We start from the raw sequence: 14674 nt of genomic DNA on the forward strand, positions 1-14674 counted from the left end.
GGGATTATGTCATGGCAGTTTCTGTCTGTTTGTTCCAAAAAAGGTATGTGTTCTGAAATCAAATCCTCTCACATTTTTAGAAGGAATTCCGTGAAACCTGGTACGAGTCCTTGTTATATGTTGGTAATACGCATATTATCATATTGTTCAAGTTGGGCCTACAGGTTCAAATTGTCTGTTCCTCGAGCACGGATTTTCTGAAAAATTCACCGAATTGTTGCTGAAAATGTGTGTTAAAAAGTTAGCCGCTTCACTGTCCCGAGGCTGTCAAATGCTATGAAAAGCCAGCTCAGCATGCAGTTGAGGACCACGAACAGATTCTGTCCACTGAAAAGGAAAAAAGTCTTCATTAAAATCCTGCGTGTGAGCGTTGATGATACATTTATTTTACAGTTGAAAGGCATCGTGTTTCCAAAAAGTTCGAAGTTTGCACAGCACAAAAATGGTGAGAGAGAAAGAAAGAGACAGAAGGAGAGAGAAAGAGAGAGGGAGACAGGCAGAGATAGAGACAGACAAAGACAGACAGAGGACTTGATTTTTACTCTGTCACACTTGCTTTGACAATGTAAACATATGTCTCCCATATCAATAAAGCTCCACTGAAATTGAAAATTGAGAAGGAGAGACAGAGAGTGCTGTCTTTTCTCTTAAGTCTATAAATATAAGGCTATAAAAGTCTTTAAAAAATAAAAGTACTTCTTAGTAATTCTTTCACCAAAACATCAAATCTAGGCTTTCATTTTAGATGCACCTTCTGGCTTCAGAAGGTGCAATTTTGCAGCTGAACTTTCATGTCTCCTTTTTAAGAAAACCTTCATAAAATCAACAATAATGATGATAATATTAAAGCAAACAGAGTTCTGGTAACGGATCGGAAAAGTATCGGTATCGGCAGATACTCAAATTCAGGTATCAGGATCATATCAGAAGTCAAAAATTGTGGATCAGTGCATCCCTACTAACAACTGCTTTCATTATCAATTCATCTATTATTTTCTCAATTAGTCGATTAGTTGTTCAGTGCACAAAATATCAAAAAAAGTGTGGAATAATGTCAATGATTATCCAGGACTCAGTATGGTGCCTTACTTGGTCCACAGCCCAGTGGTACTCACTACCAGATTGCAGTAAATCAGCATGCAAAACACAAAGAAATATTCACATTTAAGAAGCTGAAATTAAAGAATTTGGATATTTTTTTATTTTAAAAAGACTATTAATCACTTATCAAAAGAGTTGTTGATTAATTTAATAGTAAATCTATAGCTATACTTTAAAAAGAGCATTTTACAGTTGAATAGACATTTTAAAAACAGCTGAAGTGAAAAGACATTTAAAACGGGTTTAAAAGTGAAATTTAATCATCTATTTGTAGACTGAATGTTTTGACCATTTTTCAACAGTATTTGCATGGATGTCTCATGAATGAATTTTCAATTAAAAAATGCTCAATGGTATAGTCATTTTAAAAATCTTTATATTTGTTGAGGTACACGTACATGTTTACCTCTGCAAGAATGCTCTTCATGCTACCAGACATGCACACATATTTTCACCTGTTCATTGCATTGGTTTGCTGTTTAGCCTATAATAGTATTCACATTTTTTTCTGAATAGTGGACAGATAAAAACTGTTTTTGTGCCGAGTGAAAAGTTGAACCCGAAAAACATTTATTTAGGTCCTTGAGAAGTAACAGTGGCCCCTTTTTGTAAAAAAAAAAAAAAAAAAAAAAAAAAAAAAAAAAAAAAGCAGCCCTGTAAGTCCTTTATCATCATGTCAAATGACCAAACTCTGGTTTCAGCTTTTCATATGAGGGTTTCCTCTATTTATCTGTTTTTATATCATTATCATGACAATTATTTAAACACTTCAGCTTGGGTTTTAGCAAAGTATGATGGGCGCTGTTATTTTGCAATTACAGTTCATTGAGTGATTAATTACAAGATAGTTTACAAGTGAGTTGATTATGAAAATTGTTGCATCTCTGCGTTGCTTTGCACTGTAGCAGAAAATCCTGTATAATTCACTTGTTAAAATATTAAGGCAGCAAGTAGTTTTGATCTGTTAGCTGATATGCAAATTGATCATTTTCCTCATGACCTTCACTGTTACTTTCTTCTTCGAGTCTGCTGTCCTTCCTCATCGCCTGTCGTAACTGATTCCAAAACAGTTGTTGAGCTGGAACCAGGTCTGTGCAGTCTGAGCCGGGCCACTGCAGGTACGTCTTCTTTAGCATGACCTTCCTCATGCGGTGGTATGATGATACCTGCCTCTCTGACAGGGGCTCCAGAAAGACGAGCAGGAGAACATCCCGGTGCTCGTCAAACAGTCTGTAGCTGGCCAGCTGGATTTCCAGAGAACACCACTCACTCTGAAGAAAGTTCCTGCTCACAACACAAATAGTTTTGCGGCTGCTATATACAGCCATTACGATGTTGTCTACAATATCACGGCCCAGCTCAAAGTCCCTGTGATGAAGACAAAGCTTAAATGGCCATCCTTTTCCCTCCAGGTTTGGTAGCAGCTGATTCATCACCCAGTCTTCATCAGAGGAATTGTAGGAAATAAATGCATCATATTTGCAGTTTTCCTCCTCCTCTCTTAGCCTACGCCACTGCTCACTAAACCAGGCACGGAACACATAATAGCTGTACTTCATTCTCCAGTACAGTTTGACGTACACCAAAGGGATGACTGTGAAGAGGAAGATCACAGCTGCAGTGGTGAAGAACAGGTAATGCCCTAGATCTATGTAACAAACATTGATATCAAAGTTGTAGAATTTGTGTCATGTGGGCATGGCAATTTATAAAGATAGATAACCTGGACATTCTGGTTATTTAATGTCCAATTTTGTAACCGTCTGTTTTGACAGGTACAAATTAGTGGAATATTGCGTATATCAAGGTACTGGAGGTTTGGCAGACTGTCTAATGCTTCTACCTCAATGCTCTGCATTACGTTGTGGTTGAGCTGTAATGTATGCAACTGTGTGAGGTTTCCAAAAACCTCCTTTGAGAAGTTCTGAATGCCCATATTTTGTACTACTAAAATACTAAGATTTCTCAAATTTTTAAAAATTCCAGGCTGTAATTGTGCCACCCCCATACAGCGGTTTTCCAGTGTGAGGAAATTTAAGTTGACCAGATCATCAAAGGCATCAGGAGCAAGGCGCAATATTTCATTGTTGGTGAGATAGAGAGATGTCAGTGAGTGGAGGCCACGGAAGAAAGCCGGAGGTAATAATGTCATGCCATATGGCATTTGCGCACTCAATGATAGATTGCTGAGTTTACTGAAATTCTGAAATGGTGAAATGCTTGTTTCAGTGCGAAAGCAAATGTTATTATTTGCTAAATCCAGCATGGTAAGTGTGGCTTGGAACACATGATATTGGGCACTGTCAATCTGTTTGAGTTTGTTTCCATCGAGATAGAGTTTTGACAAACTTCTCAGACCATCAAGGCCAGACGGTTCAAAATGAGTGATTGTGTTGCCCCCCAAATCCAAGACAGTCAAATTGCTGAGCCTGAAGAATGTCCCATTGAAAATGACACAAATGCGGTTGTTGCGTAGGTGCAGGGCTTGCAGGTTTGAATTGTCCTCAAAGGTGTCATTGAACAAGTCTGTTAACAGATTATTGTCCAAATAAAGTGTCTCGAGCTTTGTTAGTCCTCTAAGAGCTTTGCGGTGGAGAAATGCAATTGTATTTATGTTAAGTTTTAGAGTCCTAACGTTTGGTGTATGATAGAAAGCATATAAGCCAACTGTAAGGATGCGATTGTAACGATAGCTCAGCATCTCCAGATGTGGGAAGTATGGTGCGTTTTCCATTTTACAGGATGGAAGTGACTTGAGATTATTGTGCTCTGCAGTGAAGTTTTTAAGATGACTCTGTCTGCTAAGAAACGTGAGACGACTCGTGTTTTTCAGGCTATTGTGGGATAGATCAACAGTCCCCATGATTGTCGGACAATCATTCAGCGTGTAATTTGCTATGGACCTAATTCCATTATTGCACAAGTGTAAATTTTTTATTTTTTCAACTTTTCCCTTCAATAATCTGCACAGCTCTAACAACAGACTATTATTTATAAGACCCATTCCAGAGAAGTCGACATGACCTACATTGACATTGCTGATGTTCAGAAGCTCCTTGACCTTGACATCGGTTGAACGCAAACGCAAATATTCTATTTTGCTCAAATCAGTTCCTTCAAAAGCTGCTGAGGAAAGTTTACCATTGTACGACAAATCCAGCAGCTTGATATGGCTAAGAAATGAATGGTGGCATCCTAAAGTTGTCAGTTGGTTTTCACACACGTATAACATAGTGAGGGATTTTGGCAATGATCCATTTGAGTGTGTGAGAGAGGTCAAATTGTTAAAGCAAAGATCTAGTATCTGCAGATTTGTTAAGTGGGACACAGACTGTGCTATCACAGAGAAATTTTTCAGAAGGTTTTGGCCCATTATTAAAGTGTTTAGATTGGGGATGTTTGAGAAAACGTTGACAGGGAGCTGCTTCAATTTGTTATGTGTCAGTGAGAGGGAGGTGAGGTTGTATAGGTCCTGAAACACAAAAGGACTGAGTTGTGATATGTTGTTGTAGGACAAATTAAGTTTGTTAAGTTGATGCAAGTTCTGGAAAGCCAGTTCATCAATGATCATCAAGTTGTTGCGATCCAGTTGAAGGGACAGAAGTTTTGGTAGATGGGCAAAGCTGCAGTTAGGTACACGCCTTATAGGATTAACTGAGACTACGACGTGAACGGCAGAGGGCAGAAGGTCTTTTACAATGGCAGTCAGCTCCTTCTCATTTCGGCGCACACAGATGAAACTTTGTCCATTCAAGTGTGGCTTTGCAATGCAGTTGTTAAAGCTGTAACCGCTGACGAGTTGAAGAGAGTCGAACACAACTGCAACGAGCAAAAGGTGGTAAATTAGGCTTGTCATCGTGCCTGACTGCAGTCCACTTCATTTACTTCAGAAATGTTCAGTCACTTCATGGATATTCCACTGGCCTCTGGTCTGGTCATCACTTGAGTTTTGCTGGGTGTTAAAAATCTAAGGATGGAGGAAAAAAAATGCATAACTTGATTGTTATTCTGGTGGAATGGAAGTAGAAGTTCATGTTGGGCTAAATGCAAAAAATTAGACATGACATTTTCAGCCTAATCAAGTCTTCCTGACAGTCAGTACCCATCAAGGGAATTAACTGCCCTCTTGTTCATATATTACTGCCCACAAGCATCAAAGAGCTTCCCCTAGATTGTTGTTGGGGTTTTTTTGTTTGTTTTTTTCAGGCCTGCTGGTAGTCACCAAACTGGTCCTCAACCTTTTGAATGCTCGTTGATAAAATGTAAGCCCCCTTTCTCTATGATAATTCTCATTTACCGGAAACCCAAACCAGTCCATCTCTGAGATGTACAGTCTCTCAATATTTTGTATGGCCTCTGCCAATATTATAAAATTTGGAGATAGAGTTGTGCTCAAACGTTTACATACCCTGTATTTTTTATTTATTTATTTTTGGCCATTTTTCAGAGAATATGAATAACACAAACTTTTTTCCCCTCATGGTTAGTGGTTGGGTGAAGCCATTTATTGTCAAACAACTGTTTACTCTTTTTAAATCATAATGACAACAGAAGCTGCCCAAATGACCCTGATAAAAAAAAAAAAATTACATACCGCTGTTATTAATACCGTGCGTTGTCCCCTTTTAATTTTTTTATTATCATTTTAATCAATGGCTTGTTTAAGTTGTATTTATGGAACTCTAATAATATTGTATTCAGTTAAAAGTACCGAAGAACAAAAGTGTATGTCAATATATTTAATGTCTTAAGTATTTGAAATTCCTCAGACTTTCTCTCATCTGAAGTTCTGAACCTCTAAGTGAAATCACACACTAAATGGGTGGAGATTAGCGAAGTCGAGTCCCCTTTAAATGTTCCATAACAAAGCTGTCTGCTCTCTCTTGTTCTCTCTGGCTCTGCTTTTTTTCTCTCTTGTTGTTTACTCTCTTGTTCGCTTTTGTAAGTGCTCACTTTTCTCTGTGGCTGACAGGCCCATTAACTAAAAGCTACCACATGGTCTTTGTTCTTCATGTTTTCTGTTTGTTCAGAACTTTTTGTAACTTTTGATAGCAACGTGCCAGCATGATAACTTTTTTAAGGCTTGTCATGTTTTTCACTTTTATAGGCACTTCAGCTTTCAGAATAAGAGTGAATTTACGGAAAAGCGTCTTTTTCCTTTCCTGTAATTTTACAATGTCGCTTTCATACATTCATTCATTCATTCATTCATCTTCTACCGCTTAGTCCAATTAAGGGTCATGGGGGGGTGGAGCCCATCCCAGCAGTCATAGAGCGCGAGGCGGGGTACACCCAGGACAGGACGCCAGTCTGTCGCAGGTCCACAAATAGACAAACAAACACAGACACACCCACACACACCTATGGACAATTTTAAAGATTCCAATCCACCTAACCCGCATGTCTTTGGATGTGGGAGGAAACCCACGCAAACACGGGGAGAACATGCAAACTCCACACAGAAAGGCCACGGGAACTGAACCCACGACCTTCTCGCTGTGAGGCAACAGTGCTAACCACTATGTCACCGTGCCACCTAACCCTCCATCCGTGGGTCAGCAAACCAACTGACAGACCCACAGAACCATCAATCAGGCTGTCCTGCCGGCAAACCAAGCCAAAATAACGTCTGGTGTCATCAGGGAAAACCAGCCGTTCAGTCCCAGACCCAGTCAAGCTCAGGCCGAAGCCAGCCTATCAATGACATGAAGCCGACCAGATTGTTAAGACCTGGTCCCACCGAAGAATGAAGGCTGAATAATGAGCCACGTAGCATGCTTTTTTGGTACAGGTCCAGTTATTCAACAATCGGGGTAGAATAGTGGCTTTTTGAGGCACAATATTCAGCTAACGAGGATCATCTTTGAGTGCGGTGCTAATTTTAAAGAAGTTCAAAATTTAGCAGCAACAGCGTGGGGCAGTTTGTGTACTGTACGAGGTACTACAAGGACAAACGAGGATCATGTTTGTAGTGAGGACAAGGCTGTTAAAAGCCCATTATCTGAGCACCTAGCAGCTACGAAGACAGGACAGGCTATTTTGGCTCAGTCCTCTTGCACACTACAATCCCACCTGCTTTGTACGGCGTACGCTGTATATAAAATAATTATTTTGTAGCGGATTAATCATTTTCTGTCAATTCGAATGTTGAAAACACCTCTAATCGCTTCTTGAATCACAGAGGACCGTTTCATTTGCAGCTTTTTTTCCTTTCTCTGTCTCATGCACTGAGGTGGAGAACATATTTGGAATAGCCTAAAAGGTAATTATTTGTAATGTTTTAATAGCATGGTAAAACAGTTGCATGTTCATTGCTTCTTTATAAGTAGCTGTAAAAGTATGTTTATGATAGATTTAACATCTTCTTATAATGGATCAGATGAGGCACTTCAGTGAGCACTGACGCAATGACTCGAGCTCAAGACAAGCATTTACGCAGAACATGAGCAGACGTTTTGCAGACAATAACAGATGAACACAAAGTTAAAAGTTGGATCACCGGTGTCAAAATTAAGAAATCAAACCAGTGAGAAGAAGCGCAGAGGCGACTGTCCAGGAACCAGTGGTTCAGTTCTAGCTCATCTATGGATGTGTTTTGTGTTGTTTTTTGGAGAGGGGGGCGGCGTGGGAAGTGATCCACACAGTTGTGGGTGTATATAATTAAGCGACCACCTCATTGTGGTGTCTTTTTTTTTTTCTTTTTTTTGGTCATAGAGAGCTGGATGAACACACAGAACTGCTGCATTTAATGACTCTGGAACACAGGTGAGCTGCAACTTGGTGCACAGATACACACATCAGCTGGACTGTGCAGGAGCGTATTTTTTTGGACTGCGTTTAAAAAAATGTGACATCTTGAATGGATGCGGTGAACTGAAAACCCACACTTTAAAGGGACCAAGTGTGTGAGGGCTGGATGTTTGGACCAAATCCATGCCTAAATGTGCACCAACGTCGCGTTACATGGTGCTAGATGGATCATATGTGGCTTGACATGGATAATATGTGGCGACATGAGCAGACATGCCGAAGCTGGATGAGACTCAAATGACAGGTCGGTCGTGGCTCATTGGAGGCTGATACCTGGCACGTGTGAGGTACTTAGAGGCACTTAGAGGCTTCTTCATAGCGGATACATGATAGATTTATACATGAGATGAGATATACTTTATTGATCTCACAGTGGAGAAATTATGTTTACACTCCAGTTACCTCAGACAGCAATTAGTCCACAATTATTCAAAAGGTGATAAAATGACAATAATTCGATGTTCGATGAGGGAGTGCCAAAATGGCACTGTTGTGTCTGGCTGCTCGTCTTTATGCTGTTTTTGAATGCACTGCGGGTGTGTGATCGCCAAACTCTGCTGGATCTCCAGCCCCCGGTTCATGGTGCAGTGTGGTTATCAGCGGGTGGACAGAACTTTCCGCCCCCATTTTTATCAGAGGTGCCGGCTTTTCTGTGCCCTTCTCCTGCGCTGCCTTTCGGCCAAAAGCGCAGTCATCACCGCGGGAGACGAAGTGGATGTCTGGTGAAGCTGAAGCTCTGTTTGGCCTGCTGTTTGGCTTCTGGGCGAGCTGTGCACAGAATTCTGGCAGGATCTGTGCTGCCCTGGCACTTTGTGGATCCGGTTAAAGCCTGTGTGGTGCTGCTGGTCGGCTCTGAGGACTGTCGCCCTGGCCATCCACGTCTTCGCCAGATTGATGTGCACCAGTAGCGCTCTTGGAACCTGGGCTTCCTTCGCCGGGTTCCGAACAGTGAGACTTTCATCCCCAGTGAGGTCCTTACCCTGGGTCTCCTGAACATCCTCAAAATCATTGTTGATTAATGATCTAATCATGGATCATCATTTAGATATGATTGGCTTATGTGAAACCTGGCTCAAACCCACAACTCTCCTTCCTTTGAATGAGGCCTGCCCACCAGCATACACATTTAGTCACGTGTCTCGTGGTGTGAAGCAAGGCAGAGGTGTTGCTTTTATTTACAAATCTAGGTTTTCTTTATTAGGTGTTGGGGTCACAAATATAATTCCTTTGAGCATCTGACTCTCCGTTACACCCATGATGCTAACTACTGTCAGGGTCATAAAACTGGAGTTCCGCTGTGTTATTTTGTCACTGTTTATAGGCCTCCTGGCCCATATTCTGATTTCTTAGATGAATTTGGTGCATTCATCTCTAGTTTGTCAACTAGTGCAGATAACATTTTGATTATTGGTGACTTTAACATTCATATAAATAAGCCCTCTGATCCCCTTAGCAAATCATTTATGCAAATTGTGGATGCATTAGGATTCCAGCAATGCATTCAGGACCCAACACACATTAGTGGAAATACCCTGGATCTGGTTCTTGCACGTGGGTTTGCTGTCACAAATATTGACATTTTGCCTCTCGCAGCTATAGTCTCTGACCATTCACTTATCAGGTTTACATTCACGCTGCCACGTTTAGTGGAACAACAACCTTGTCTACTACTACTAATTTTTGAGGGATTACTGGTAGTGCCCTTTCCTGCTTGACGTCATATCTGTCCAGTCATTCTCAATGTGTCTTGTATAATGGCACTACCTCTGACCTTGCTGACATGACATTTGGGGTCCACAGGGATCTGTTTTAGGCCCCTTGCTTTTCTTCCTGTATGTGGCACCCCTTGGGCATATACTGCGGAGTTTTGGGATTGCCTTTCATTGTTACGCTGATGATACTCAGTTGTACATGCCGATAAATGCGGGAAATCTCACTCCCATAAAATCCCTGGAGGACTGTCTTCTATCAGTGACTGAGGGACTGTGATCTACCAGTTGGATGTCTAGTAACTTCCTACTTTTAAACTTTGATAAGACTGAAATGATGGTTCTTGGTCCAGCAAGACATCCGCATCAGTTTGACCAGCTGGTGCTCAGCCTGGGTTCGTGTGTCATACATCATACGGACAAAATGAGGAACCTTGGGGTAATTTTTGATCCCACGTTGTCTTTTGACCTCCACATCAGGGATGTTACTAGGACTGCTTTTTTCCATCTGCAAAATATAGCGAGGATCCGCCCCATCCTGTCTATGACTGATGCTGAGACCCTGATTCATGCTTTTGTTTCTTCTAGACTAGATTATTGTAATGTTCTATTTTCAGGGTTACCATAGTCCAGCATCAGGGGTCTTCAGCTGGTTCAGAACACTGCCGCCAGACGTCTGACATGTAGCAGAAGGTCTGAACATATCATACCCATTTTGGCATCTTTGCACTGGCTCCCTGTCTCTGTGAGAGTGGATTTTAAGGTTTGTTATTGACTTATAAGGTTGTTCATGGACTGGTGCCATCTTATCTGGCTGATCTGGTGAAACTCTACATGCCGGCCCGGGCTTTGCGGTCACAGGATGTGGGATTTCTCTGTGTTCCCAGGGTGAAGAAGTCAGCAGGTCAAAGAGCCTTTCATATCGTGCACCCACCCCGTGGAACAGTCTTCCTGCGACCGTGCGGCAGTCAGGGTCCGTGGACATTTTTAAGTCAATACTGAAAACCTATTTTTATTCTCTTTCTCATGAATAGTTTTTTATTTTTTATCTGTTTTATTCTTTTACTTCTGTTTTTATTTATGTATTTGAATTGTTTTTTATTCATTTTTAATTATTTATTAAATTTTATGTTGAATTGTTTTATGTAAGGTGCCTTGATACGGCTTTTGCTGTGATTTGGCGCATTATAAGATTATTAAATTAAATTAATTATTACTTGTTTACCTTAATAATGGCACACATCAGAATTAAAGACAGCACATAAACATTTGACATTGTTTATGTTCACTAAATTTGAAGAAGTCCGTTATCCGAATTGAGACAAGTGGGTGAAGGTCACGCAGCAACCCTGAGATGCGCCACTGTCAGCTTGGGGGGAGGAACGGGGACCAGCAGCAGCTAAAACCGCGCCACCCCCGCAGAAGGGGGAAGGAGTGACGTGAGCAGAAGCCGGAGTGGGGGGTAGGGGGAGGGAGTGGAGCATGCTTCAGTCCTATGAAAACAGTTTATTGTCTTTGTGAGTTGAGATAAGAAAACCAAAAGCCAAATGATCATCAAGGCCTGAAGACATTCCTCTGGAGGAAAACAGTCAGGCAGTTTGTCCTTCAGGCTTGATAAGCCTGCCATGTTGTGGTTTGAGCAGTGAAAAACAGTTTTTACAGTTCCACTTGAACAACCAAATCCCAATTATGAATTAAGAATATTCCCAATTATGAATTAAGAATATTTACTGGCCTCCGAAATCTTCAACTTCAACTGCAAGGTACGCATCTGCTCCAAGATGTCATCCAGTTTGTGTCTGAGTTCAAGAGTCATCGCAGTCTGAGAATGCACTACCTTGCCAACCTCGTTAATCATGACGGACAAGCGAGGGGCCATGGTTCTTGATGCCGCCGTCTTGCCAATTTTCCAGTAGATCAGGGCAGCACATAAGCCAGAAAGTACCAGCCCTGCTACCATAAGACCAAAAATGAATAAATCCTCGACATCCTCAACGGAGAAAGACGCCAAGCATGCAATACTCCAAGACCCCCAGGAGTCGAGAACAGAGCCCGCAGGATACGTTCCATCTGGGCAGGTAGGATCCCCGGTCCTGACCTTCTTGTAGAAAAAATGGTGTCAATAGCGTTCAGAGACCAGCTGATCAATTCCATGGTAAATCCAGTAGATTAAGTATCCAATATAATTTGAGGAATTCAGTCTGGTGAGGTAGAGACTTGAAGGTTAAAGCAGAGAGCAGAGATAAGGGAGAGTGGAGGAGATACGACCGCCCTCGTTGGAGTCCCAAGCTGATACATGGATCTTTATTCGAATAATCGCTGACAAATTCATACATGGCTCATTATTCATGGCTTTATTATTTGGTGGGACCAAGGCTTTATCATCTTCAAGGGACCAGCTAAGTGAACCATCGTTCCACAGGGCTTTGTTAAGTGGTAAGGTGGTTTCATATATTTGTTTGATAATTTGCTTATTTGATAATTTTTCTGTAAGTAATTCGGTCAGCGAATCGTTGTGGAAGTGTGTGGTCAGCTTGTCAAAGCTTACCGTAGCAGCGTCTTCATGCCAAACTGGAAATTCTGTGAGCAGACCCACAGATTTCTCCATCTTGTCAGCTGCATTGAGTTAAATCCATCAATCAGTCCAGTTAAATCCACTCATTTTGGCATTGTTGTACTTGCACTAGTTTCTGTCACTCTCAGCTGATGGCGCCATTAGTGACACCTGCGCAGCAGCATGGTTAAGGGCGGAGTAACACATCAAATGTGAAATGGTTTTAATATTTTGCCATCATCAATGCGATATTTTATGGTCTGAAATCTCACACGATTAACCAATCAGATTTGCGGAAAAAAATGTAATTGGATTAGAATTGTTAATTACTTTGGGACACGTGAAGTACCATTATTCCAAAGAATAATTATTTAAAATCGCTACATAATTATGGTGCAGCTGTGTGTGGCCAGAAAATGATAAATTACTTAAAACTGTTACATGATTTTGGTCCCCGTCGATGAGGCCCAGTCCAGTCTAATTCAGTTTTGGATCTTAATAGCTATTTTTATATATATATATATATATATATATATATATATAAACTTCCTGCATCTTTTTTTTATCAAATATTTTATTATATTATCTTTGAGGCAGAAAGAAAAAACATTGTAATAAGTCAAATCTATTACAATAGCCAATGGTAAATACATATGTATCATCAATTATCAAAATACATACATAAAAGAAAATAAAATACCCCCCCCCCCCCAAAAAAAAAAAATCAAAAATTACCTTGCAACAAACACACAAATCCCAAATCCCAGTCAAACTCAGGGTGAAGTTCTGGCATATCCCTTCTCCAAACAGAGTCCAGTGGAAGATTGGTATAAGAGGACTCAAGTAATTAACGATAGAACTGAGTGACAAAACCCCTTGACATATCCTTATCATAAAAAATTATGAAATGGGTGTCGTAACGGTCTATCCCAAGGTACCCCATAAGCTTTCAATGCTGTCCGGAGTTGAAGATAAAAAAAAAAAAGAGGTACCAGGGAACTCACACCAGCTTGAAAGATCCTGAACAGACCGCAGACCAGTAGTGTTAAAAATATCACCTAAGGTATGAATGCCTCTCTTTTCCCACTGAAGAAAAAATATAGGCCGATGTCCTATCAGCAGTTTATTATTTTTAAACAGCGGGGTGTTACAGTGCCACTCGCATCTCACAGCACAAGATTCCTGAACGTCATGCCATACCTGAATAATGTCCGTGATCAGGGGGCTAAACCACAACTTGCATTGCTTAACAGAAATGTTAGCATAGACAATATCTTGGAGCCTATGGGGAGACACGAGTGCCTCCTCCAAAGACCACCAAGAAACCTTCGCCTTTGGGTCAAACCAAGTGATTAGAGGTTGTAGTGAAAATGCATAAAAATATAATTTAAAATTTGGAAACGCCAAACCGCCAGCCTTTTTCATCCTCTGAGCAGTGGACATCTTTAACCTTGACCACTTATTGTTCCAGATAAATCTGTATGTTGGTGATTGAAGTTTCTGCCAGTAACCAGCAGGGGGAGACACAGGGAGCATTGAACTGATAAAATTAACCCTTGGTAATATATTCATTTTAATGATTGAAGACCGGGCCTGTAGTGAGTTAGGTAAACCAGACCATCTGTTGAGGTCCCGAAGAATACTTTCATACAATTTAGAGTAATTATACTTTTTAATCTGGTTAATAGTGGGAAATATTTCAACGGCAAGATATTTGAAATGCTCAATCATGGGGATGTTAGCAGGGAGGGTAGCTGCTCTGGCAACATCATTAAGCGGCAGATAGGCAGATTTTGACCAGTTGACTCTAAAGCCGGAAAGATTTCCAAAATCCTCCACAGCACTTAAAAGGTGCAGGACTGAAACAGAAGGATTTTGCAGAAAAAGGAGCACATCATCTGCATATAAATTCAAGTGGTGAGCTGTACTACTAATAAAAATTGGGGAAATATTTTGAGATTGTCTAATAAATTGCACTAATGGTTCCATGGATAGGGCAAAAAGGCCCGGACTTAAGGGACAGCCCTGTCTAGATGACCTTAAAACAGGAAAAAGTGAAGAGCAGATCTAAACCTCCTACATCTTATGTTGCTGCCGTGTGCAGCAAAGTTAACAACCAAAGTTTAAAGTCCATAAACTGAAAATTGTTATTTTATTTACACTACAGTGCAGCAGAGTGGAAAAGGACTTTCTTTCACCAAAACAGATCAAATGTAGGCTTGCATCTCAGATGTACCTTCTGCCAATTTGTAGCTAAACTTTCAGATCTTCTTTTTAAGAAAATCCTCCTCTATACCACTTCATCATGAAGCTGTATAACTGATGATACAAAATGCAAAGCTTGCACTGTGCATAATTTCTCCAATCACAGCCACAGAAGCCTATAACGTCTTGTAAAAATCAAATATTCTGTCAGATTACATCTTATTTTAATGAAGAGAACATATTTATCTGGGGGGAATTCCATGGTGAATATTGTCTTTTTCTTCTAATGCTGTGT

General features: G+C 40.7%; 1 protein-coding gene across 1 annotated transcript; it reads right to left on the reverse strand.

Moving 5' to 3' along the window:
- Window positions 1–1837: 1837 nt before the first annotated feature.
- Window positions 1838–4957, reverse strand: tlr21 (toll-like receptor 21). The gene is given in 2 exon segments (XM_034173520.1): window positions 1838–2788; window positions 2791–4957. Coding segments are annotated over 2 exon segments (2916 nt in total). The 3' UTR covers window positions 1838–2039.
- Between the last annotated feature and the right edge of the window lie 9717 nt (window positions 4958–14674).

Source organism: Thalassophryne amazonica, chromosome 7 (assembly GCF_902500255.1).
Source record: "Thalassophryne amazonica chromosome 7, fThaAma1.1, whole genome shotgun sequence".
Taxonomy (NCBI): Eukaryota; Metazoa; Chordata; class Actinopteri; order Batrachoidiformes; family Batrachoididae; genus Thalassophryne; species Thalassophryne amazonica.